Source organism: Belonocnema kinseyi, chromosome 2 (assembly GCF_010883055.1).
Source record: "Belonocnema kinseyi isolate 2016_QV_RU_SX_M_011 chromosome 2, B_treatae_v1, whole genome shotgun sequence".
Lineage (NCBI taxonomy): Eukaryota > Metazoa > Arthropoda > Insecta > Hymenoptera > Cynipidae > Belonocnema > Belonocnema kinseyi.
The window spans coordinates 68488691-68513940 of NC_046658.1; the positions used below are offsets into that span (position 1 = coordinate 68488691).

Sequence of the window (25250 nt, forward strand, 5' to 3'; positions counted from 1 at the left end):
ATTTATTATTTCATGCAGATATTATTATACCTGTGTGAATGACAAGTACATACTTACATACAGGATTTCTCATTGGCGCGGGAAGAAAACAAGGACGAAAGCGTTACGAAACGGATGTCATAAATTTGTGATCTTACGGGTTGATAGCATACGATTCTGATTTTCTGATGCAGAAATTCTTCTTACATGTACCGATAGTTCTACTCAATACTTGATATGGATATAAACTCTGACACTCTTTTTTAATTTTGATTACAGAGAGCCTGGAACGATTGCTCATCCAGCAAAGCTGAGCAACGGAACCGTACCCAAGGGCATTGCAAAAGACTTCAATGAGGAGGACCTCAAAGAAGCAGCGAAGGCTCCAAAAGATCAGAAAGACGCTTTAGAAAAACAACAGAGCTGTCCTGACGAACCGATCCTTCTGGTTAGTAGAAACTTTCTTGTGTTCTATATTTATTTTTAATATTAAATAGATAATAAATATTTATATTTAGTTGGAAGCGTCTCAAGTTTGCCAACATAGAAAATTGAAAGCATTTTTAATTTAAACAATCTCAAATGCAAGCCCTCCAGATTTTAATTTGATTTATTATGAAACAATTATATTAAAATGATGAGAATTGGTTTTAATTTTGTTCGTGGAAACGTGAGTCGCTGTTTTGACATTTAATGAGTGATTTTGCTTACGGTGCTTTGTTTGTAATTACTAAAGAGAGTTTAATTAATATTAGATGGTAGAAAATTTAGTTAAAAATGTATCTTTTACAGTTGGTAGTTCATTCTTTCTGAGTGAAAAATCTACTATCATATTTTTGGTCTGAAATCCATCTCTTCTGGTTAAAAATTCTACTAGTTGGTTAAAAAGCAACTATTTTCTTAAAAAGTAATCTTTTTCTATCGAAAATTGGCATTTTTTCTGTAATATTTGTTTTTTTTTTTTAAATAAAAAATCCATCCTTTTGGTTTGAAAATTCATCTTTTATGGTTGAGAGTTAATTCTCTTTAAGTGAAAGGTGCACAACATATTTTTGGTCCGGAATTCATCTCTTTTGGTTAAAAATTGCATTATTTTGTTAAAAATTCAAATTATTTTCTTAAAAAGTAATTTTTTTCTATCGAAAGTTGATCTGTTTTGTTAAATATTTGTCTTTTTGATAGAAAAGCTATCCTTTTAGTTTTAAAATTAATATTTTATGGTTAAAAGTTCATTCTTTTGAAATGAAAGGTCTCCTAACATATTGTGTTTTAGTTAAAATTATAATTGTTTTGTTGAACGTTCTTCTTTTTAGAATAAATCATTCATCCTTTTGGATTGATAAATTCATCCTTTAATATAGAAATCATCTTTGGTTGAAAATTCAATTTTGTTCTGAAAAATTAATCATTTTGCTTTAAAAATTCAATTGTTTGGTTGAAAATCCCCCTTCTATTTTCATTTTTTAAGAACATTTTGGACTGTGAGATCTGAAATCACATTTACAATATTTACAATATATATAACCTTAAAGTTCTAAAATGTATAATTTTTTTCATAATTGATATAAGGAGTCGTTCAAAAAATATGTAACACTTTTTCCCGCCGATTTTAACCCCCATCCCACACATAAGGCTTTTTCTTTAATAAATGTGTGTAAGTTTAACACTGGCGTAAAGCTCGAAGTACCCCCCCCCCCCCCCTAAATTTGTTAACTATTTACTGAAAGGCCCCTCATTAAGCTTAAAAGTCAACCTGGAAAAATTTAATGTTTGGTCGGGAAAACCGGGAAATAGGCTTGTATTTTTTTAAGACTAAGTTGCCACCCTGTATAATTTTTGCAATATTGGCCAAAAGAACTCTTTATTTATTAATGGATAGAAGATTTGATTTCACGATAACTGATTTATTTTTTATGATATTGAGTTCATAATTATTGTAGTAATTTCAATTAATATTTAAATATTGTAATTTTGTAATATTCAAATTTCAATTTTAATAAGAACAATTTTATTTTTTCAAATAATTTTAATTTTAATTTTGTAATATTGTAATTTATTTCAGATACCGGTACAAAGTTCGAGATTTGGAGAACGAAGAGCCAGCAGTCCCTTCCAAAATGGAAGAACCGAGGTCTTGATTGGAGAATCCGAAGGTGGCCCGAGGTCACCTAGAGGATCCACTTCTTCGGCTATCAATGATAACAATTTCCTGACAACACCAGAAGAGAAGGATTATCCAGAACCAATTTGCAGGTCAGTGGATAGACCATAGGAAAATTGATTGCATAAATTTCATTTGGAAATCAAAATTGCTAATGAGTTTAGTTAGAAAAAGTTATCAACTCTAGTTCAAATAGAATAAATTATTTTAAATTTATGACACATTTTCCGCTTGGATTATTTTCAATCGAAAATAAGATGATTTCCCTTTTAAATGACTTTTATACGGAAATATTTTCAATTCAATATACTTTTAAATTATGATGTTTTTCTTTTAAAAGTCTTTCAGAGAATTTGTATATGACCGTGGTTAGAAAATATTCAAACCACGGTTCGTTATGCTTACCGTTCAGTCGGGTGAATAGAGGTTGGCAAAGTTGCTGTAAGGTGTCGCCAGGGATAAGAATTCGAAGTAATGAGCGCCAGACTTAAATGATCTAAGCTCTCATAAGGTTTGTAGATCATTAGAATTAAACAGAGTTCTTGAATCAAAACTCGACAAATTAAAAAATCTTTTTCATTAAATAAATTTCGTAAGCTGAATTTATATTTTGATCTTTTCAAGTTCAAAAACCGTTACACGAAGAACTGTTTCCATGTGCAAATTCCTTATGGAAATTGAATAGACTCTCATATTGTAAAAAGCATTCATTTTTAAAAGGTCTATTACGAGAAGAGTGCTTCAGTTATTAATGCAGTTAAAATTGGGTCTCTTTGAATCAGCGATCATTAAAACGTGAAAGCATTCTGCATTCACAAGTGTTTTCCATGGATAGGCAGTTGGTTTTAAAAGTCGCCGATACCTGGACTGAAGGACTTTTTGCTTGAATGTAAAGATATTCTTAAATTAATGAATTGAAAGAGAATCGATATTTTAAAAATTCTCATTTCCGAAGAAGGTTACACAGATTTATTTATTGATCTGTTTCAATTTAAGAATATGTAGATGAAAGTTTCTATTAATTTGAACACTTCGGAACAAATAAAAAGGTAAATAATCTTAAAAGTTTTGAGTTTAAAATTATAGAGGATTATTTGAAAATGCTCCACAAGTCTGTAATATATGCACAAAAATTTAAGAAATCTAAAATGCAAAGCATCCCAGTTATACAGTTGCAGTAAAGCTTGTTGAATAGAAAAATACTAACAAGTTACAAACATTTTCAATTGAAAGACTAAAAATTAAAAACAGCACAAATTAAATTGCGGGAAAAGATTGAAAAAATGTAATTTTGAATATTTTGAATTCGAACCGTTTAAGATTCTGAATTGTGATTCCAAATTAAAACCTTTGATAGTAGTGTTGAATAATTTTAGTTTAGAACATTCAAAATTGTTTCGTTTGCAAATTGAAATCATTCAATGTTGCACGATTGGCACATATGTATATGAAAGCTTTTAATACTCGAACGATTGTTAATTTAGAGCTTTTGAAATCGAAATATTTCATACCAAAGTTTTGAAATTTAGATTATTTTAAATTCTAATTCTGCATAGTTAAACATAATTTTAAACAAAAGAAGCTAAACGTCTTATGATTTCAGTTATATACTTTCATTTAAAATTCAAAAGTTTTTGTTTTCAACTTAAACCATTCAAATTTTGTTGATTCAATACCTAATACTTTCAATACTCATTCTTGAAAGATTAAACAGATTCAGATTGAAATTTCTGAAACGAGAACATTTCATATTAAAAGTGATTTCAATTATACAGTTTGTATTGAAGTATTAAAAACTGTCTGGTTTATAATTTAATTTGCGCAAGATTTTACAACTTCCATTTTAAATCAAATTTAAATTATGTGTCTTAGATTAAGAATTTATAAATTACACCATTTATATTTGAACTTTCATAAAAAGTTAGTGAATAAATAGTAAATGAAAAGATCATTACTTTACCAAAAATCAGAAGAGTTCAAATTGAAGGTCATCTATTATCTACTTTTTCAAAATGTAATTTCAAGTAAAGGCTCCTCAAATATTTATAAATAATGAAAAAATCTTCAGAAACACAATCTCTAACAAATTCTTCTTGTGTAATAAAGTTACATAAAAATGCTTAGTCAAGAAAAGTATGTTCCAAAGCATTAGTATGTTTGAATTAAGTTTTTACATTCTCATCATTTATGATTGAGAAAGTATTAGAATTCTCGGAAATTTGACATCACACTTTTTCAACGGATCTCCAAGTTTCAAGACCCCCTGAATCCGAAAATCAGGTTTTCACGATGGTTTCTGTCTGTCTGTCCGGCTGTCCGTCCGTCCGTCCGTAAACACGATAACTCTCGAAAAAAATGAACGAATCAAATTCATCTTTGGCGCACTTTTTTTAGATCCTAAAATAAAGGACGAGTTCGTGAACCAGCCATTTTTGATAAAAATTCAAAAAGTGAGCGCATTTTGAAAATTTTTGAGATCACTTCTTCCTGAATTTGAAAATTCTATGTATGGATATTTATAGTATTAAAAAAAACAAACAATTTATCCTAATCACTTCTTTCGATAAAAAGAAAATTCTCAGAGTTATAGCGCTTTCAAAATTTTTTTAATTAAACGAAAATCAAAGTTTGAAGCCGAAAAACGCACGATATGAAAAAAAATCTAGAAAAGAAAAACATTTCTTTTTGAAAACCTACAAGATTATCGTAACCAATTTTTGTATTTTCTTCAAAAATCGAAAATTTAAATTTTGATTGCACAAAAAATAATGGAAAATAAAAAATTTCATTTTGTGGACAAACTATGTAGGATACAAAAAAGATGAATTAACAAAAATGGTTATCCCAAAAAAGATCTACAATTTCGATAAGAATCACTTCTTGATAGGATGCGTACTTTTTGTTTTATTCGTGAAAAATAACGCTGAAAAAAAAATAAAAAAAAATTTGTGGTAAAACGACGAAAGTTACGAGAAAAAATCTGCCCGCTTCGCTCGCAAGTTTGAGCGCTCCTAGGGTGCGCAACGGTTGAATCTCGCGCTTCACGCTCGAACATAATTACACCTCGCGCTTCGCGCTCGGATATTTATTCTTTGCATTCGGAATGCTTGAAAAAAACTTTATCAAAAAGATCTCTTTTAGATGGCAGTATTTATATGCGTCTTCATATTCTGAATTGTCTACTTAGTTAAGTATAGTCTTTGACGTACACATTTTCATCGTGACACTCGCGCTGTGCGCTCGATTTCCAACAGACATTTGCAAACAGGTTTTGTTGGATTTTTTTCTCGTAACTTTCGTTGTTTTTCCACACATTTTTTTTTATTTTACTTTTTTCAACGTTGTTTTTCACGAATAAAACAAAAAGTACGCGACCTATCAAGATGTGATTCTTAACGAAACTATAGATCTTTTTTGGGATTACCATTTTTGTTAATTCATCTTTTTTCGTATGCTACATAGTTTGTCCACAAAATGGAATTTTTTATTTTCCATTATTTTTTGTGCAATCAAAATTTGAATTTTCGATTTTTGAAGAAAATCCAAAAATTGGTTATGATAATCTTGTAGGGATTTCGAAAATAAATGTTTTTCTTCTCTTGACTTTTTTTCATATCGTGCGTTTTTCGGCTTCAAATTTTGATTTTCGGTTGATTAAAAAAATTTTGAATATGCTATAACTCTGAGAATTTTTTTTTATCGAAATAAGTCATTAAGATAAATTGTTTGTTCTTTTTAATACTATAAATATCCGTGCATAGAATTTTCAAATTCAGAAAAAAGTATTCTCAAAAATTTTCAAAATGCGTTCACTTTTTGAATTTTGATCAAAAATGGCTGGCTAACGAACTCGTCCTTTCTTTTAGGACCTAGAAAAAGTGTGCCAAAGATGGATTTGATTCGTTCATTTTTTCGAGAGTTATCGTGTTTATGGACGGGCGGACGGATAGACAGACAGACGCCATCGTGAAAACATGATTTTCGAATTCAGGAGGTCTCGAAACGTGGAGATCCGTTGAAAAAGTATGATGTCAAATTTCCGAAAATTCTAATACTTTCTCAATCATAAATGATGAGAATGTAAAAAAATCCAACAAAACCTGTTTACAAATATCTGTCGAAAATCGAGCGCGCAGCGCGACAGTCACGATGAAAATGTCTACCTCAAAGCCTAGAGAGCTTTGAGAAACTTAATCTTTGACTATGCTTAATTAAGTAGACAATTCAGAATATGAAGACGCATATAAATACTGCCATCTAAAAGAGATCTTTTTGATTAAGTTTTTTTGAAGCATTCCAAATGCAAAGAATAAATATCCGAGTGCAAAGCGCGAGGCAACCTAATTTCACAGCGAAATTAGGCCCTATAGATTTCGTTTCCGTTATGAAAAGTCCGCTTTTTAGTGAACTCTATAATAAAGAAACACAAAAGTTACAAATATGGAAATTCATAAAGTTGCATATATTCGAAATCGCAATTAGACAACGTTACAAATTCTGTAAATTGCTCTAAGGAGTAGACAATATTTATTCAAATTTTCTTGATTGGTTTTCCAAAAATAGGGCTCTCATCAGGGTGCTGTGTACTCATTGACACTTTCTTTAATCCAGATTTCAAAGTGTTTAGTCCGTAATCCAAAAGTATGCAGTAGAAAGTTAACTTATTTTCTAACAATAAGATAAGAAGTCTTTAACTCCGATTAATTTGAAACTTTTTATACCCATGTATTTTAACGCGCTGATTACGAAAATGACCATGAAATTACCTATAAATGTTGTTTCAAGGTCTAAACTTCATAAAACTAATAAAAATGTCATGGTTTTAAAATTTATTTCAGTAAGTAATGACAAATTATATTTATATCATGCAAAATTTCAAGAAAAGTATGTTCAAAGTGGCGGCTTTTTTGCTTGAAAGTGGATTCTCTCATCCTTGCTAAGTCACTGCTGCACAATAAAAATAATTATATTTGAAAAATCAAATTTTTTCATTTTTCTCGGAAATGTCGAAAGGTACAAAAATTATTTCGATCAAAGTTTGCAAATATAGACAGGTTCTATAAAAAATAAAATCCCGAATGCCTACGCTCGTTTGGAAAATACTGCATTAAAAAAAAAATTCCCCCAATTTTCTAGAATTCGCATTTAATCTTCGAATGATTGTACCAAATGATCCTTCATTTTCACTATAAAATGGTACATCCAAATTTCAATCATTTTGACACCGTAAGCTGGACCTCTCTGCATGACTTAAAATGAAATTGGTTGAATGACAAATTTGCAAAAAAGCTTCAAGGAAAAGTCATAGTTCTTTTTAAAATACGATTTTTATGTTCAATACATTTTTACTGTACAGCTTATAGTTTTCGAAAAAATGGAGATAAACATTAAAAATCATAACTGAAACTGTTCCTGTGGACAGTCAGAAATCCCCCCTCTCCCCCTCCCAAACGAGAAAGTGTAAAGGATTAGTGTGGTGTGATTTCAATTATTTGGGGTCGCAAATCCTACTATAAGTAATTCCACACTTTTCACAACAATTTTCCTTCTATTGTCTAAAAATAATGTATTTTGAGAAAAATGTATATCACGTAAAAGGTGTATTTCTGAAAGATCCGCAACTGTAACTCAATTTTTTGCTGTAGATTTTGATTATTTACTATTTACTATACATTTTTGGGTATTTTTATGGCATACATGATCATTTTGGTAACCAATGCGTCAAAATAAATATGTATAGGGAGTTCCAGGTTAACAAGGGGTAAGCATTTTTCAGAAGTGCACCCAACATGAACTTTATGTCAATTTAAACTAAGTATTTATTTATTCTACAAATGATGAAAGTATATATTGAACAGTAGAACGGGGGTATCGAAATGTAAAACATTATATGCACTGGATCTCTTCGCATGCGGGAACAAAAGAGAAAATTGAAATGGGAACTGAAAAGTGGGATAGGTATTGATATATAGAGAAAGATATTCTCGAAGGGAAGCTGTCTGCTTCGAGTGGCACTCTTTTAGATGATTAGACATTCCCTCATTCTCTTGGCAAAGAGTCTGCTAGAATGGAATGGAATTCAGCGAGAACGGAGTGCCGGCTCAGCGCGGCGACCCTTCACTGCCACTTCGCCAGTATTTCACGCGAGAGGCCGAGAGCCGAGAGGCACACCCACCGGGACACACGTGTCACGTGTGAGAGTGAGTGTAGCCTAAACAATGCGTTTCCCAGTCTTTAGTCTTTTTAATCTCGCTGCATCGAGACGGGAAGTTCCCAGTCTCACTCCTCTCTTTTCCTTTTCACTCTGCCAGCTTGAGAAGCAATAAAAAAAGGATAAAGGAAAAAGAAAAGAAAAAAGGGCGAAGAAGAACCCAGGAGGAAAAGAGGTGGAATGATAAGGAATGAAAGATAGAGTGACATTGAGTGGTGGGGAGTGATATTTGAAGGAGTGGGAATGTTAGAGAAGTTGGGAGGGAGGTGGGCAAGTAAAGGTGTATATGGTATGATAGAGAGAAGGAGGGAAAAAGTCGAGGGCTTGGCATGCGCATACCTTTCTTAATCTCGTGACAAGCGAGGTATATGCATAAGTATCATTCTTATACATAACTGCTCAGACTCCGGTTCGAATTTGGATGATTTTTTTTTTACTTTTTTTTATCACAATCAGAATCTGGTCAAACTGGAGTCGATCCTGTGATTCATTTTTGGATTCATCTGCTTGAATTTTAGTTTTTATGGTTTATTCTCAAGTCATAGTGATTCTGGAGTTTTTTTAAGCAGTTGTGCATCGATATTTTTGAGAGAAAAATTCGCGTTATAGGATCAAATGAATCGTATTCATTATGTATTAAAAGGTTCGAAAAATCCAAATCTTTAATGGGCCGGAAAACATTGCAATAATTCTTTTATTCTAAATACTCTTGGATAATACAAGTTAACGCGCATCTGTTGGATATCGCGCTTTGCACTCGATAATGTATTTAAGTAAAGGTAGGCCGTAGATACCTGTACCACCCCACATTTGTGCACAGATCTTTTAGAATTAAAGGTCAGACAATCGATAACTTCAATTTGGAATTGTGATTTCTTTTTTTTTAAAGCTCCTCCGGCTTTAATAAACACATTTTCATCAAGCGTCTCGTGCTTCGTACTCTTAAAATATGATCGAAACTCGAACTTTTCTATATTATGTTAAATTATATTGGTTTCTGTACCACGGATCGGACTATGTATTTATATATTAAATAATAAAGTACGATTTTATTTTCCATGATTATTTTAATATTTGTTCCTTATTCTGCATTAAAGTTTATTCTCAGCTACCCTGGAAAATGTATATGATTAAAAAAATGTATATTATTAATGTACATAATGTGCATTGACATAGAAATGGACGTATTTTCATTGTCTTGTTTTTATATTTCTGGAAGCAAATTAAAAAAAAAAACATAAACTTACAAAAGTAAGATTGTGAAAAAAAATTGCACAAAAGGCTTAAAAAGAAGTAAGTTTAGAAACATCAGTTAAAAACATATACTCAAAGAAGTTAATTTGTGTAACATAATATGAACAAAATGAGTTAAAATTAGAGAAATATGTTTCTGAAATATGAAATATTTAAAATATGAAAACGCAGAAAAGAAAAGTCAACTAAACCACTCCACTTACTTTTCTTTATTATTTAACCGACTTTTTTATACTATCATAGGATCCAACATGCTTTGAGGCCTTTGGGCTTATTCATCAGGGACATTTTTCATAGGAAATTACTAGGGAATATTCAAGATAACGGAAGGTGGAATTACAACATAGTCATATCGACGTAGGCACTATGCCATAATTTGGAGCTTATTTAGTGCTAATTTATGATGCAACAAAAAAATTTAGTGCCCGGTAATTTTGGCCAAAAACATGTAGTAATGACGGCTTCAGATGACTGGTATCTGAAAATCGAAAACCATTCATGATAGCATGTTTCATCAAATGATGATGTCTTCAGATGACTGGTATATGAAACTCGAAAGGTATTCATGATAACATGTTTTCCTTTGTGCAGGAATTTAGTGCTAATTAAGTGCTTTGGCTTTGTGCTACGCAAAAAATGCGGGCACTTTTTTTTTACAAAAAATGTGTAGTAATGCTAGCCTTAGGCGACTCTCGTATGCGAAACTCGGAAACTATTAGTAGTATCAAATTCTGCTTTGCGCAGGAAATTAGTGCCAATTAAGTGTTATAGATTTGTGCTATTTAAAAAATCCGGGTACTTTTTTCTACGAAAAACGTGTGGTAATACTGGCTTCAGGTGACTCTGGTATGCGAAACTCTGAAACTATTAGTAGTATCAAATTCTGCTTTGTGCAGGACTTTAGTGCTAATTAAGTGCTCTGGATTTGTGCAATGCAAAATATCCGGGCACTTTTTTTTTCACCCAAAACGTGTGGTAATGCTGGCTTCAGGTGACTGGTATTGTGACACTCGGAAACTATTAGTGATATCAAGATCTGCTTTGCGCAGGAAATTAGTGCCAATTGAGTGCTCTGGATTTGTGTTATTCAAAAAATCTGGGGACTTTTTTTTTATTAAAAACGTGTAGTAATGCTGGCTTCAGATGACTCTGGTATACGAAACTCAGAAACTATTATTGGTATCAAATTCTCCTTTGCGCAGAAATTTAGTGCTTATTAACTGCTCTGGATTTGTGCTATGCAAAAAATCCGGGCACTTTTTTGACCAAAAACGTGTGGTAATGCTGGCTTCAGGTGACTCTGGTATGCGAAACTCGGAAACTATTAGTGGTATCAATTCTCTTTTACGCATGAATTTAGTAGTAATTAAATGCTCTGGATTTGTGCTATGCAAAATATCCGGGCACTTTTTTTTTACCAAAAACTTGTGGTAATGCTGGCTTCAGGTGAGTCTGGTAGTGTGAAACTCGGAAACTATTAGTGATATCAAGATCTGCTTTGCGCAGGAAATTAGTGCCAATTTAGTGCTCTGGATTTATGCTATTCAAAAAATCCGGGCACTTTTTTTTTATTAAAAACGTGTAGTAATGCTGGCTTCAGGTGACTCTGGTATACGAAACTCGGAAACTATTATTGGTATCAAATTCTCCTTTGCGCAGGAATTTATTGCTTTATTGCTTTGTCTTTGTAGAATGCATAAAATCTGGGCACTTTTTTTTAACAAAAATGGAAAATTGGAAGCCAAGAATAGGTTCCGAGTTTCGCATACCCAAGTCACCTGAAGCCAGCATTACTATACGTTTTTGGTAAAAAAAAATGCCGGGATTTTTTGAATAGCACAAATCCAGAGAACTTAATTATCACTAAATTCCTGCGCAAATCAGATCTTGATATCACTAATAGTTTCCGAGTTTCACAACACCGGAGTCACCTGAAGCCAGTATTACCACACGTTTTTGGTCAAAAAAGTGCCCGGACTTTTTGAATAGCACAAATCCAGAGCACTTAATTAGCACCAAATTCCTGCGCAAAGCAGAATTTGATACCACTAATAGTTTCCGAGTTTTACATACCAGAATCGCCTAAAGCCAGTATTACTACATGTTTTTGGTGAAAAAAATGCCAGGATTTTTTGAATAGCACAAATGCAGAGCAATTATATAGCACTAAATTCCTGCGCACAGCAGAGTTTGATACCACTAATAGTTTCCGAGTTTCACATACCAGAGTTACCTGCAGTCAGCATTACGGCACGTTTTTCGTAAAAAAAGCGCCCCGATTTTTTGCAAGGCATAAAACCAGAGCACTTAATTAGCACTGAATACCTGCGCAAAGGAGAATTTGATATCAGTAATAGTTTACGACTTTAGCATACCAGAGTCACCTGAAGCCATCATTAATACACGTTTTTAATTTTAAAAAAGTGCCCGGATTTTTTGCAAGGAATAATTTTAGAGTTCTTAATTAGCACTAAATTCCTTCGCAAAGTAGAATTTGGTTCCACTAATAGTTTCCGAGTTTCTCATATCGGAGTTGTCGCTTCAGCTGAAGCTAGCATTACTACATGTTTTTGGCCAAAATTACCGGGCACAAAATTTTTTTCTGCAGCATAAATTAGCACTAAATAAGCTCTAAATTATGGTATAGTGCCCACGTCGATATTGCAATGTTGTAATTCCAGCTTCTGGGACCTGGAATATTCCTATATTTTGCTAATAGTAATTAAAGATGTAGATATGAATTTGAAGTTGCTTATTCAGATACTATTTATATTTGTTAATTTCAAATATTTTTAAGCGCTTTTGTACATAGTTTTATTTGTTTAAACAACAATCCCCAGAAATTAAAAAATATTAATCTTGCTTCAAAATCTCCATGATTTTGTTTAACTGTCAATCTGTGCGAAATTTCTGATGAAAATAAAATCAAGGAAGCTTCAGTTTTAATATGTAATCCTTATGTTGTTTTTGTTCTTAAATAGAATAAGAGATGAAGACTTTTTTCGAAATTATTATCTTGCTATTAAATACATTGAGCAAAAATTGAAAGTTCAATATTCTAATCAGAGTATATTCGCTGATTCTCATATAATCGCTTAGAAACAAGATCTTATAAAAACTGAATATTAATTAATGACTTCGAAGTATGTATATTTAAAATGTTTGCCCAATTTGAGACATACATTTTTCCCAGTTCCATAGTAATCAAACAAAATCTATCATTCAAGTATTTTTTTAAAAAGAAATTTTTCTTATTTTCTATTTATCAGTAATAGGGCATTTACAACTCGTAAGCGCCCCCGAACTTTTTCCAACGGCGGGGTAGATTTTTTGGGCAATAAAGTAATAATAAAGTATGTAAGTTTAGAAGAAATAAAAAAAATCGAAATATTCGATATAAATTTTCACGATATCTCGAAAACAGTAACAGAGCTACACTTTTTCGAGCAGATTTTTGTTTAGGATCAAAAAATACATATAATATGTGAGTTTTACCAAAAATAGTTCTTCAGACAGGTTTTTATTGATTACAAACAAGGAATATTAAAAGTAGAAAATCCAAAAAAATCTTGGTGATTTCGTATTATACGTACCCGATCAACCCGTAATAAAAAATAATTTTCTATAGTACTGCTACAAATATTTTAAAAAAAACCAACGATTTTGAGAAAATCTTTAAAATGTAGAGATTTGCAAGATACTTTATTTTCACTATTATTAATAATCACATTTTTATATCATCAAAACTAAGATATTATGTAGTTGCAATCAAAATGCTGGAAGCTTGAATATTAGCCCTAATTAAATAAGAATAATTTTGAATTTGAATTTTTTAATTAAAGATTTTTTTAAATTTCAATAGATTTCACAGTTTACGTTAAAATGTTGAAAATTCAAAGGTATAATAAAAATAAAAATAAGTGGATCATTTATCCGCATTTGTCACTAACCAAAATATTTCACGTTACGTTTCAATTTTGTATGACATTATTAAAACTTACAAAGTCACATATATAGCTAATTCAACGATATATAAGGGCATAAGTGGGGGGGGGGGGCAATTTGACAGTTTCCAAAATAAAAATAACTTTTTTTTAATGTGTTTCAATTTCGTTGATTTTTCAGTACTTTTCTGTTTAAATTATAAATTTTTTTGTATACGTTAGCGCCCACTATCTGTATAACACTATCGCATGTTATTTAGTGTTTTTCGTAATTTATTAAAGCGTTTATTTTAAACCTTATCAGCCTAATCAATTACGATTATTTGATGTCTTGCGCTCAAATCAGCTGTTTGACATGTGTCAATTAAGTGAAATGGCAGCATTAGATACATAGGTGATTTGCATGTTAGGCAACTCATGAAATTCAAATTTATCAATTCTAATGCGTTAGTCTGTCTTATTGATGCTTAAACGCGCCATTTTGGAAAATATATACTTTTAACAGATACAAATCTGGGCTCCCAAGTTTGAGCGCGCCTGTTGGTTCTCGTGCTTCGCGCTCAATAATGTATTATATCGTGCTTCGCGCTCGATAATGTATTTAACTCGTATTAAATTGCAGGGATAAACTGGAGTGCGAAGCAAGAGATACGTGATGAGAATGTTTTCGTTAAAGCCGAACGAGCTTTAAAAAATAGATTTCACAATCACCAAATTACTATTGTCGATACTTTCGCCTTTAGTTTTAAAAAGTCTATGCAGAAATATCGAGCTCGTAGCGCGAGTTAAATACATTATCGAGCGCGAAGCACGATATAATACATTATTGAGCGCGAAGCACGAGAACCAACAGGCGCGCTCAAACTTGCGAGCCCAGCGAGGACATTTGACAAAAACTGAGGGGGGGGGGGGTCAGATTTTACAAAAATCTAATACCTTCTCTGATGAGAATGTAAAAAAGGGATTAATAGTGGTTTATTCTGAACAAATCTATTTAGATTATTACATTTTCCAAAAAGCTAAAAAATAATAATCCAACAAAAATTAATGCATTTCTAAAGTTGTTAATATTCAAATTCATTCTGTTTTCAAGAATTAAAAGAAAAAGACTTCTTTTAAGAAATTGAGGTAAATTATTTAGAACTCAAAAGAACTCATAAAATATTGAAAAGTAAACACGGTAGATTGGAGCGAATCATGAGTTTAGTGTCTATTTCAAAATTTTAATTTAAGATTTAAAAGTAATCTGCTTTATCGGGAATAATTTTATGCAAAATAAGTATGAAAATGATTTTTTTTAACATTGTAAGCTTGTTATTTTCTTAGAGATATTAAACTGGAATCGTTTTGCTTTTCTGAAAAAGTGCACTGCCTTTTACATAAATTAAACGTATTAAAAATAATTTGAGAATTTAATGTGGCCTTCTGACGTTTGGAACGGTTTGACATTAAACAAAGTTTTTGTGAAGTTAAAAAAACAATCCGTGGCATAGATGTGAAGCTGTCTCAATATAAGAATACAATTTTTTAATTTAGTTATGTTTTTATCAAAACGTGAAGGAATTTTCTAGTGTCGATAGGCAGACTATTTTATTTGTTTTCGGTATAGAATATCTTTATAAGTGAATAGATTAGAAAGTATTTTTTCAGGCTGTTAATTACTTCCAACAGTAAATATTAAAACATCACTTAAATTGGAAGCTTGAAAAGTTGAAAATTAATAATATTCAAAATTGAAGTTGAATACCTTTTTATTTGAATGAAAAGCAATTTTTTCTGAGGATAATAAGACCCAAGATATGTAATTATTCGGAGTGAAAAATTCATTTCATAGACATAGATCGATTAGTTTATTCTGGTAGGATTGAGTTAATACAGCAAGTGATTCAGTGGAGTTCAAGGCGAAGTCGTGGTTGCCTACATGGATGTTCTAGTCATCAAAATCACCCCGTACTAAATCTCAGTTACGTGGATGTAGAAGTAAAACCTGTATTTGAGATCCTCTTAAACACTTTAAAAATTGAAAGTCAAATTTATTCATGAGGATATAAAAGATAAAGTTAAAAATTCAAAAGAAAAGTCATCTTTATGTTTATTCTAACTCGAAAGACACTTTGATTTCATTTTAACAAACAAAAATTATACAAACACCGTCTTTTAATATTGAACATAAAGATTGTTGATAATTAATCTATTGAAAACATTCGATTCGTTACAGCTTTAAATGCAATAAGTAGAATATACAATGTAGACAATATACAAAGAATATACAATGACTGCTACCAACTTTACACTGTTCCATAACTGCATTTTAATTTTTCAAGTTCATACATCAATATTTTTGAATTTAATATTTGCTATACGAAAGAATGTCTCAGTGGTAAGTTAATCGTCAAACTAAAACGCAGTATAGGTATCTGAAAAATTGAAAAACAGTTATTTGAAAGATTGAAAAAACTTGGATCTGTCACCAGTTCATATAATCAGGGTATTATATTTCATCAGGCTTCTGTAAGGGAAAGACAATAATTATATTTAAATAATCAAAGAAAAAAATATTGCGATTAGTTTTTAAGCAACGACTGTTGACTGCGTTTTTTCTGAAACCTTCAACCGTGCACGTGAGTGTCATATTAATGTCTAGAGGGAAGGAAAGCCGTATCTCTGATATGGCAAGCTGACATCGGATTACTGACGCAATTGCCTCCGTAATAGAGTCCACGGTCGCCATCACAAGCTGCCAATGCATCGCAAATCTCGATTCAGTCGATTTTCTACGTGAAAAAATGTCGACTCAATTGTCGGCTGACTTCGAATTCAATCCAATTGTCTCTTAAAAGTCCACTCTTCCATAATTCAATTGAAAATATTTGCATATACTTATATTTAAATCTTAATGTGCATCAACTTAGAGAACTGGATGAGTGCCATCGATAGCCAGGTCTCAAATTTCCGGTGTATACGATGACGATTCAAGGATAAGCTACACCGCACTTGTTTTTCGTGAGAATATGCCATTCAAGTGCAATTCAAGGGCAAACCTTCAAAATTAATTTTGTCAAATAGAATATTAGTCCATGCGAATTACACTTTGAAAAAAAGAAAATTGTTAATAGCGCTTGAACAATGGGAAAGTGGTTCATAATAAACATAAAAAAGAAAAATGCATTAGCAGGGGTGTGGCGGTGTTGTTTGGGGGAGAGGGGTAAAAAGGTTGAAAATAGTATTATTGTGATTTTCGTTGAAAGTTCACGTCAGAGAGAAAAGTGTTGCCTCGAAAACATATAGATTATAAAAAAATAGACAACTTTTGTATCAGTCACTTTTTCACATAACCTCAAAATGAAGCTTCAGATGAATAAGGAAAAAAACGAATTAAAATTTTTTTTGCCTTAAAATCAATTGGTTTGTAAATTTTTGTTAAATTTATAGATGCATAAGCATGTACAGAATGTACAAAATGTCATGGTTCGGACGATTGTTCGAACTTTGAGAAAATTTCGGAAGATTTCGATGAATACGAAGACATATCACGTGAAAATCGAGCAGCCAGGTTTTTGCTTGAACCCGGAAATTCAGTTATTCAAGGAATTAAGCGATATCGAAGAAACCTTTAAAGATCAGGAAGAAACACAGTATACTGAGAATTCGTACCACGAAGATCAATTTGAAATCTTGTCAAAAAAACTCAGACTAGCGTAGTATTCTTTATTTATATTTCATATGCACATTATTTAAAAACCAATTGATTTTATGGCAAAAAATTTTAATTCGTATTTTCCTTATTCATCTGAAGCTTTATTGTTCGACTTGAATCTTCATAGCGGTAGTGTTTAAAAATGAAGCTCATGGTCAAATAATAAAATATAGTTTTTTTTCGAATTTTTTTGTCAAATTGAATGAAGTAATCATTTTTTGAAGGTATTTGACAATTTAAACAAATTACCAACTATATTTTTTTTATTTCATCAGAAAGTATATGTCAAAACAAAAAATTGAGCCCTGAAAGAACTCTGTACGATGATTTTCTGGAGGACAAATTTCACTTTAAAAAAAAGTGTTTTGGACCTGAACAAATGATTATCTCGGAAACCAATTGATTTTTCCATCTAAAAAATTTATGAATATGTAGGTCATAAAAAAGTATACTTTCATTGAGTTTAGTCAGAATAAAATTATTTTTGCGGAAATCAAAAATAAAAAACGAAAAAAACATGGTTTTATGCATTTTTCTCGGACATTTTGAGGTTATGTGAAAAAGTCACTGATACAAAAGTTATAGATTTTTTCATAATCTATATGTATTTTATAAAACACGTTTCTCTCTGACGTCAACTTTCGCCGAAAATCACAATAGTATAATTTTCACCACTTTCACCCCTTCACCAACCCCACCACACCATGCCTCGATACACACGATACTTTATGTACTAAGAGTATTGTTTGCGAGTTTTATCATTAAAATACGTTTCACTTTTGAGGTTAGTTTTAAAGGACATGTATGTATCGGGAAGAACAGTGCGCGTGGTGCGAAGTAACGAATACGCATGCTCACATAACGATAAAGTTCACTTTCTCTGCCTAGCCAGGTAAAGTACCCCACCACCAACAAATACCTACTTTGCTGCTCCAAATCACGCACAGAAAGCAAGGAAACCATAATCGTGTTACATAAAAGTTTGTATACGGCTGTTTTGATGCGCAATTAAAACTTTGCATCAAAACTGTGGCAGAAAGTCTTTTACAGGTAGTTGTAAAGGTTAGCCATAAAATTGTTAATTGTAACTAATTTCGGAAGAGAACTGAAGGCGAAGTTAGGAAAAAAATATTACAAGGTAAAGTCGTTTACTTAATGATAGTTATTTAGAGTTTTATCTTTTTGCTTTCACTTTATTTAATAGTTGTAATTTTTATTTGATTATAATATTGTAGAGATCATTTTATTCATGAAAATATTCTCTACAAATCTATTTGGTATATCTTTAATAACAACAATTAATAAATATTGTTTGAAAAATAGCAATTATACAATTACTTATTACAATTTTTAAATAAAAACGTACCAAAGCGATTTGTAGAGAATCCTTTAACGAATCAAATGAGCCCTACATCATTAGAATTAAATCGGAATGGCACTTTGCACTTCTATAGAAAGCGCAAAAACATAAAACTCTATATAATTATTATTGTTGAATAAAGTAAACACGCCAATTGTCGAGGATGTTCCTACTGTCGATTTCAAAGATTAAATTAAACCTGTATTTACTAGTTTGGAATTTACTCATAACTTTTATGTTTCAGAGGCTTATAATTAATGTAGACTTAATGGCCCATATTGAAAAAAAACGTATTAAAGATTACCCGAAAAATGTTCCCACTCGATAATTGGTTCCTTTACCTTATGTACATTTTTTATTTACAAATTAAAAATTTTCAAGGCTGTATAATTTAGAAAGAAAGGCCATCATTTTTAAAGAATATTTAAATCGACTTTTAATTGAATCCTTCTATATTTTACATATTTATTTTGAATGCCTTAAACTTTTCGTAATTAAAATTCTTTATATAAAAATTAAATAATTAATAAAGTCTAATTGACCAATTTCAAGTTCGGAGTCTTCAACATTATTATTAAATACGTTTAAAACTTTGAATTAAAAGTATTAAATGATAAATAATTTTATAAAGTTTCAAATTAAAGGCGCTAAAGTTGCAAAATTTTTAATTGGAACATTAAAATTTGTCTGGTTTAAAACTAAAATTGTTCAAAATTCTACAGTTTTTAATTAAAGGCCTTATTAGTTAAACCATTTTCGTTGCTTCTTTTTTAATTGGTCGAAGTTTGATTGCCCTAAATGTGAAATTGTTCGATTTTGAAAGTTTTAATTTTGAAAGTAATTAAGATAAAACACCCAATTATCGCAAAGACCCCGATAATCGCCGACTGACAAGTATTTGCGATAAAAATAATGAGTCATGCTTAATAAAAAATGAATAAAAATATTAGCTAAGTAGATGTTCAAAGGGTCAGATTGTAGCACTTAACATGCAGATATTCATGCCAAACATTCACTATCTTTTCGAGATGTTAGGCGTAAAAATATTTTTATGTTAAACTGAAACACATTCAGATGTTAAAACAGCCCGAGCGCATGCGCATAGCGTATTATAATTCACGACTATATTTGACGGATTTATATTTTCAATATTGCAATTATGGAATATTTCAATTTTGGAACATTTCCGGAGAATCAAAATTAGCTATCATTAGATACAATTGGATAACCATTTTTTTCTGTCTAAAGGAGGGAACAATTATCTTGAGTTTCATTTAGAATTAAAAATATTGAACTTAACCTCAACTGGACTGAATGTTCTTCCGATCGACATTTCATACCCTTTATCTATTTTTCTTTCGTGTACGAACATCAAAGTTTAATTTTAAATTCACAAATAAGTTATCAATTAATTTCTTAAATGACCATGAACAAGTTAACTCCTCAAATATTTACAGGCGTTATTTGACATGACCATTCATGTAATATCTCAGATATTTCAGTTGAACATTTTGGATATTAGAGAGTAACATCTCACTTTTTAAGATCTACAGATGCTAACTCTCAACATCTAGATTATTTTCTTATAGTTGAACATAAAATATGTTAACCCTGAACATCTAGATGTTAGGTTTGAACATCAAGATAATATCTTCTACTCAAAATTAATCTTTATTTATTGAATAATCATTAAAATGAAATTTTCCCATTTATTTTACGTTGTGTATTATTTTCCGGTATATCTTGCCTGATTTTAATTAAGTCTTCCGGTATATTTTTATCTTCCAGAGAGAGATGTACCTAACCTTCAATTTCCTCTTTCGGTATCGGTTACCAGGGATGATTCTTTAAACGTATTAAAATTAAATCTTGAATTCTTTGGAATTCTTCGTAAATTCTTTGAAATTCTTTAGAATTATTTAGAAATTATTTATGTTGACGATGGCATAGTACAATTTTACTGTGTAGAAGCCATCACCAGAATTAAAAATATAACAAATAATGCTAAAATCATAATATGCAACTGTGTACTGGCACCCACTGTGTTGTACATTAGCGAGACCAGGGCCTATCAAGAAAAGGATAAGAGTACAATTATCGCGGGCGGTTGGCATGGTGTCTAGCGTCCTGAAATTCTTTTAAAACCTGGAAAAGTCCTTGAATAATTCTCATGGTTCAGTGATTAGCGCAAGAAAAGATATTAATAGTATCTTTGGCGCAAGTGCAAAAATGACTTCAAAATCAGCCAATCCGTAGTGGGACTCCGATGGATCTTCAGAGACGGGAAATTCGGCCGCAAATACTCATTCACCACATGTTTCGTTTCTACCACCACGACCCTCTACTCAGATCTAAGGGTGAGACGGACTTTTTCCGTGTCGAGAGAGACGGCGTAGTAGTGGAAATAAAACATCTTGCAAATGAGTGTTGAAGACCCCTACCTTAAAGTGAATGCACCTCTCTTTCTACCATGTGAGATAGACAACGTGTTGCGACAAACATCGAAACGAGGGTCTCGAAATATCTTTTTCTATCGTATATACTATACAGTAGACAGAAAGAATCCGATGGTGTTCAAACGAAGTCATATTTTTAATTTGAAAATGACGAGAACCTCTCTGTCTGCCATATACGATAGAAAGAGAGATTTCGAAACCATGTTTTCCATTTCCATTGCACCTCGTTGTGTACCTCAGATATGTTAGAAAGAAAGGTCCATAGTCTCACTGTAGAAGACGTTTCCGTCGCACTTCTATTATTATTATCGAATTATTTATATTTCTTACATATATTATTGTATTTATCAAATTAAAATCTTATAACTTAAATTTTGTATTTATTTAATGAAGTGTTGAATCTATTTTTTTGTCCTGGAAAACCTGGTAAAGTCCTTGATTTACTTGGTGACTTTGTGAACCTCTTCGCTTGGGGTGATTGCTGGAGAGATTAATTAGCAACTTGGGTCGAATACATGTTGTGAAACGGACCTTTTGTTTAAAAAAGCAACACGGGTGAGTGTACCTTAGTTTAATTGAACGGAATTTGACCTGATGGTATATAATAATAATAATAATAATAATAATAATAATAATAATAATAATAGGTTGATTTGGCTCGGAAAAACGACGGCAATGAACATCATTTAGAGGAAGCCGCGTCGAACGGCCAAGCAGGAGCAATTGATGTTCTTCCTGAACCTATTGATGTTTCAACGCCACTACATCCTCCAGAGGTGGATGGCCTTATACAACCAGACGCATAAGCAGAGGTTCAACAACCAAAAAATCGACGAAAATCGATATACCATATGAACAGAGATGTTATGCGCCTTTCTTTTTTGGCAGAGAAATGTGAGCAAAGTGCGAGGAGAGAACATCATGGACTCTTCTTACTTAAATATCCAGAGCTAGCCACAAAAATAAATGAGCAGAATCTGGCAGATCAAAAACGCTCGATGTCTTTAAACAGACTGCTTTCGGCTGTTGAAATAGCTGCTATCAAAATGGAAGTTGAACATCAGCTTCCTATTGATGAGCTCGCCTTGGAAGATGTGGACAACGAAGACTTGATTGAAACTGAAGCCATAGGTGCTAGGGATAATGAACATCATGTACCGGATCCATTAGAACCACATCCGGATATTAATAGCGATGATGTGGATAGGGAAATCCCAGAAAAACTACAGCACCTTGAAAGGAATTCTGGTCAGGCTTTACTAGAATTCAGATATGTAGAATCGACACTAAGGCATTCTCTGTAAAAAATAAACATCACAAATGATCTGCGTGCACTAATAGCACATCTTGACAGCAAGGTTTTACATACGTATTTGAACGTAGCACAAACTGTGTTGGAGGTGCAAACTCTTGTATACTGTGCAGCTGTGGCAACCGTTAGAACGTTGGGCCGGAAAACTAGGCCTGCAAATGCAGTTTTTGTCCCAGCCATGGATCGAGATCCACCATGGAAGATCAGGTTGGATATGGATGTCCGCAAAGTAAGGTGCAAATTGGGTCAATTAACTCAATATGATAAAGGAAATAGAACCAGAAAGCTGATAAACCATGTTACTAAAATCATTCACCCTCGGCACATCGAGACATTAACACCAGCTATATTGGATAAGAATATAGACTCCCAAGGACAGAGAATTGATGTTCTTACTGCCAGACTGCGTCGGTACAAGAAAAGTAGTGCACAAAGGCAACAAAATCGAAACTTTCAGACAAATGAAAGAAGGTTCTATCGTGAACTGAGAGTAAAGCCAAATAACCAGCAAGACCCCGAAGTCCCTCAATTGGAAGGTATGACCTACTACTGGTCGGGTGTTTCGGGTTAAATGAACAGATGCAATTTGGACACTGCGTGGTTCAAACTGGAGGAAGCAAGGGCGAGCAATAGCCCTGAAATGCAAACTGACAAACATCACACCTTTAGATGTTTCAGCGGTCTTGAAAAGGGCAAGTAATTGGAAAGCTCCAGGTCCGGACATGGTGCACAACTTACAGTACAAGCACCTGACGAGTGTACATCTATCGCTGGCAAGGTGTTTTCAGAATATCATTGAACACCCAGAACTGATGCCAAGCTTTATGATCCAGGGTACTACGAAAATGTTACCAAAAAAACCAGACGCTCAAAATCCATCTGACTTTCGACCGATAGCCTGTCTTCCAACAATTTATAAATGTCTTTCAGCTATCATTGCAGATTAGGTATATTCTCATTGCGACGAGAATAACATTCTTACAGAAGAACAAAAAGGATGTTGTAAAAACTCGCGAGGCTGTAAAGATCTAGTCACTATAGACGCCGTTGCCATGACTCAAGCTCATAAGCATCAAAGGAACTTACATCTGCCTACGCATCATTGACCTTCTAAGTCCTTCGATGAGGCTTTGGGGTACAAGAATTAAGTATTTTGATCCTGGATAACCAAGGATAAGTAGATCAATATGCATTACACCAGTTATATGTCAAGGAGACTTCTTCAGTGCACTATGGTTCTGTTTAGCGTTAAACCCATTGAGTAAAACACTAAACCGAATGTCTCATGGCTTCAGAATACATGATAATGAGGATGGTCATGAAGTGACCCATCTTCTGTACGTCGATGACATGAAGCTGTAAGTTAGTTCAGCCCAGAAACTGCAGCAAGTGATCGATGTCACAAAGCAGTTTTCCAATGATATTCACATGGAGTTCGGACGAGATAAATGCAGAACAGTGCATTTAACCAGAGGGGAATTAGGGACTGCAGAGTTAGAGAACGAGTTCCAAAATGACATCGAGGCAATGGCTGCGGGCGATTTATATGAATATCTGAGTATTCTTAAATCTAAGGGTATTCAGTATACGATAGTTGAGACAAGCCTAACGACTGCCTTCACTACGAGACTCAGATTGATTATGAAGAGTTCTCTTAACTGGGCAAACAAAATCAGGGCAATCAAAACGTATGCCATCCGTGTCCTCACGTACTCATTCGGGCTCATCAAATAATCTAGCACCAACCTTGAAAAGTTAAACAAAATCGTCCGCGTACAAATGACGAAGCACTGAATGAACCACATTAATTCAGCGATTGAAATGGTAGTTCTACCACGAAAAATATGAGTTAGGGGCGTTCTAGATGCCAAAAAAAACTGTGTGAGTCACTAGTTACATAGTTGGGAGATTATTCTAACAGCAAACGAGTTGTTGCGCTTTACATCACCATCTGTAAAGCGGATCTTGCACGGATAAAAAAGTCTAGTTGGATTAACAAGGATCCTGGTTAGCCGTACTAGGCAGTCTAGTAAAATATGCAGACAGTCGAGTAAAATCTGTCTGGTTAGAATTAAAAGATATGCGGATATAAGTTACCAGACATCTAGTACGGTCAACATTACTAGCTGTCTAGTAAATTCAATAAAACTTTGAGTTAGGATTACATGCCATTTTTTAGGTAATTAATCTAGTTTTTTGGTAATATTTAATAGGTTTATAGGGTCCGTGTAGTTTTTTTTTAAAACAAATAAGTATGTTTTTAGGATCTTTGGGATAAGTTTGAAAATGTCTGCAATACAATACAAGAAAAGCTCGTTTATTAAACCAGGGTCAAAAGTATGAAGTCGTATTTCACAAAGAAATCGTTCGGCCTGAAGCATCTACTTCAAAATAACATGGTGGCGACAGTGAAGAAGAACAAAATTGACGTTTCTTGAAATATAGCCTTGCAGGAGAAAACCCTCCACAAGTTCAGCAGATCATCCAATGTGTCGTCACGGAAGTTACTTATTCTAATACGCGTAAATAGAAACAAAAATAAAAACACGTTTCTCGCAACTCCGAAAAAGCTCAGAATAACGCGCGATACACGGAAATGCAAGCGGCTGGAAGAAACTGGAGATGACGACGCCCAATATTAGGCAGACAGGCTAGAGGCTCGAGGAAAGAGTAGTGAGGGTAAAGGGTGTAGTTGTAGTAGGGAGCAACATAGATAGCCATAGATAGCTTTCTGTCTCCATTGTACTTCTAATTCCTCTATGGTTTCAGCCCACGATATTCAAGGCCTCATTTAAGAACAAATTCAAGGACGTGTATTTACATGGAGAAAAAGGTCTAGTTGGGCCAACCAGATGAATCAAGTTACGCGCGTTTAG

The 25250-nt window shown here is 32.7% G+C and overlaps 1 protein-coding gene across 4 annotated transcripts in view; it reads left to right on the top strand.

The window, feature by feature from the left end:
• Nucleotides 1–25250, top strand: part of LOC117167059 (MAGUK p55 subfamily member 5-A) — a 181262-nt gene that overhangs the window by 72377 nt on the left and 83635 nt on the right. For all 4 annotated transcript variants that reach the window (XM_033351645.1, XM_033351643.1, XM_033351642.1 and 1 more), the window contains 2 exons: nt 259–427; nt 2042–2232. In XM_033351645.1, the coding sequence (XP_033207536.1) occupies nt 259–427; nt 2042–2232 (360 nt within the window). The remainder of the gene's footprint in view (nt 1–258; nt 428–2041; nt 2233–25250) is intronic.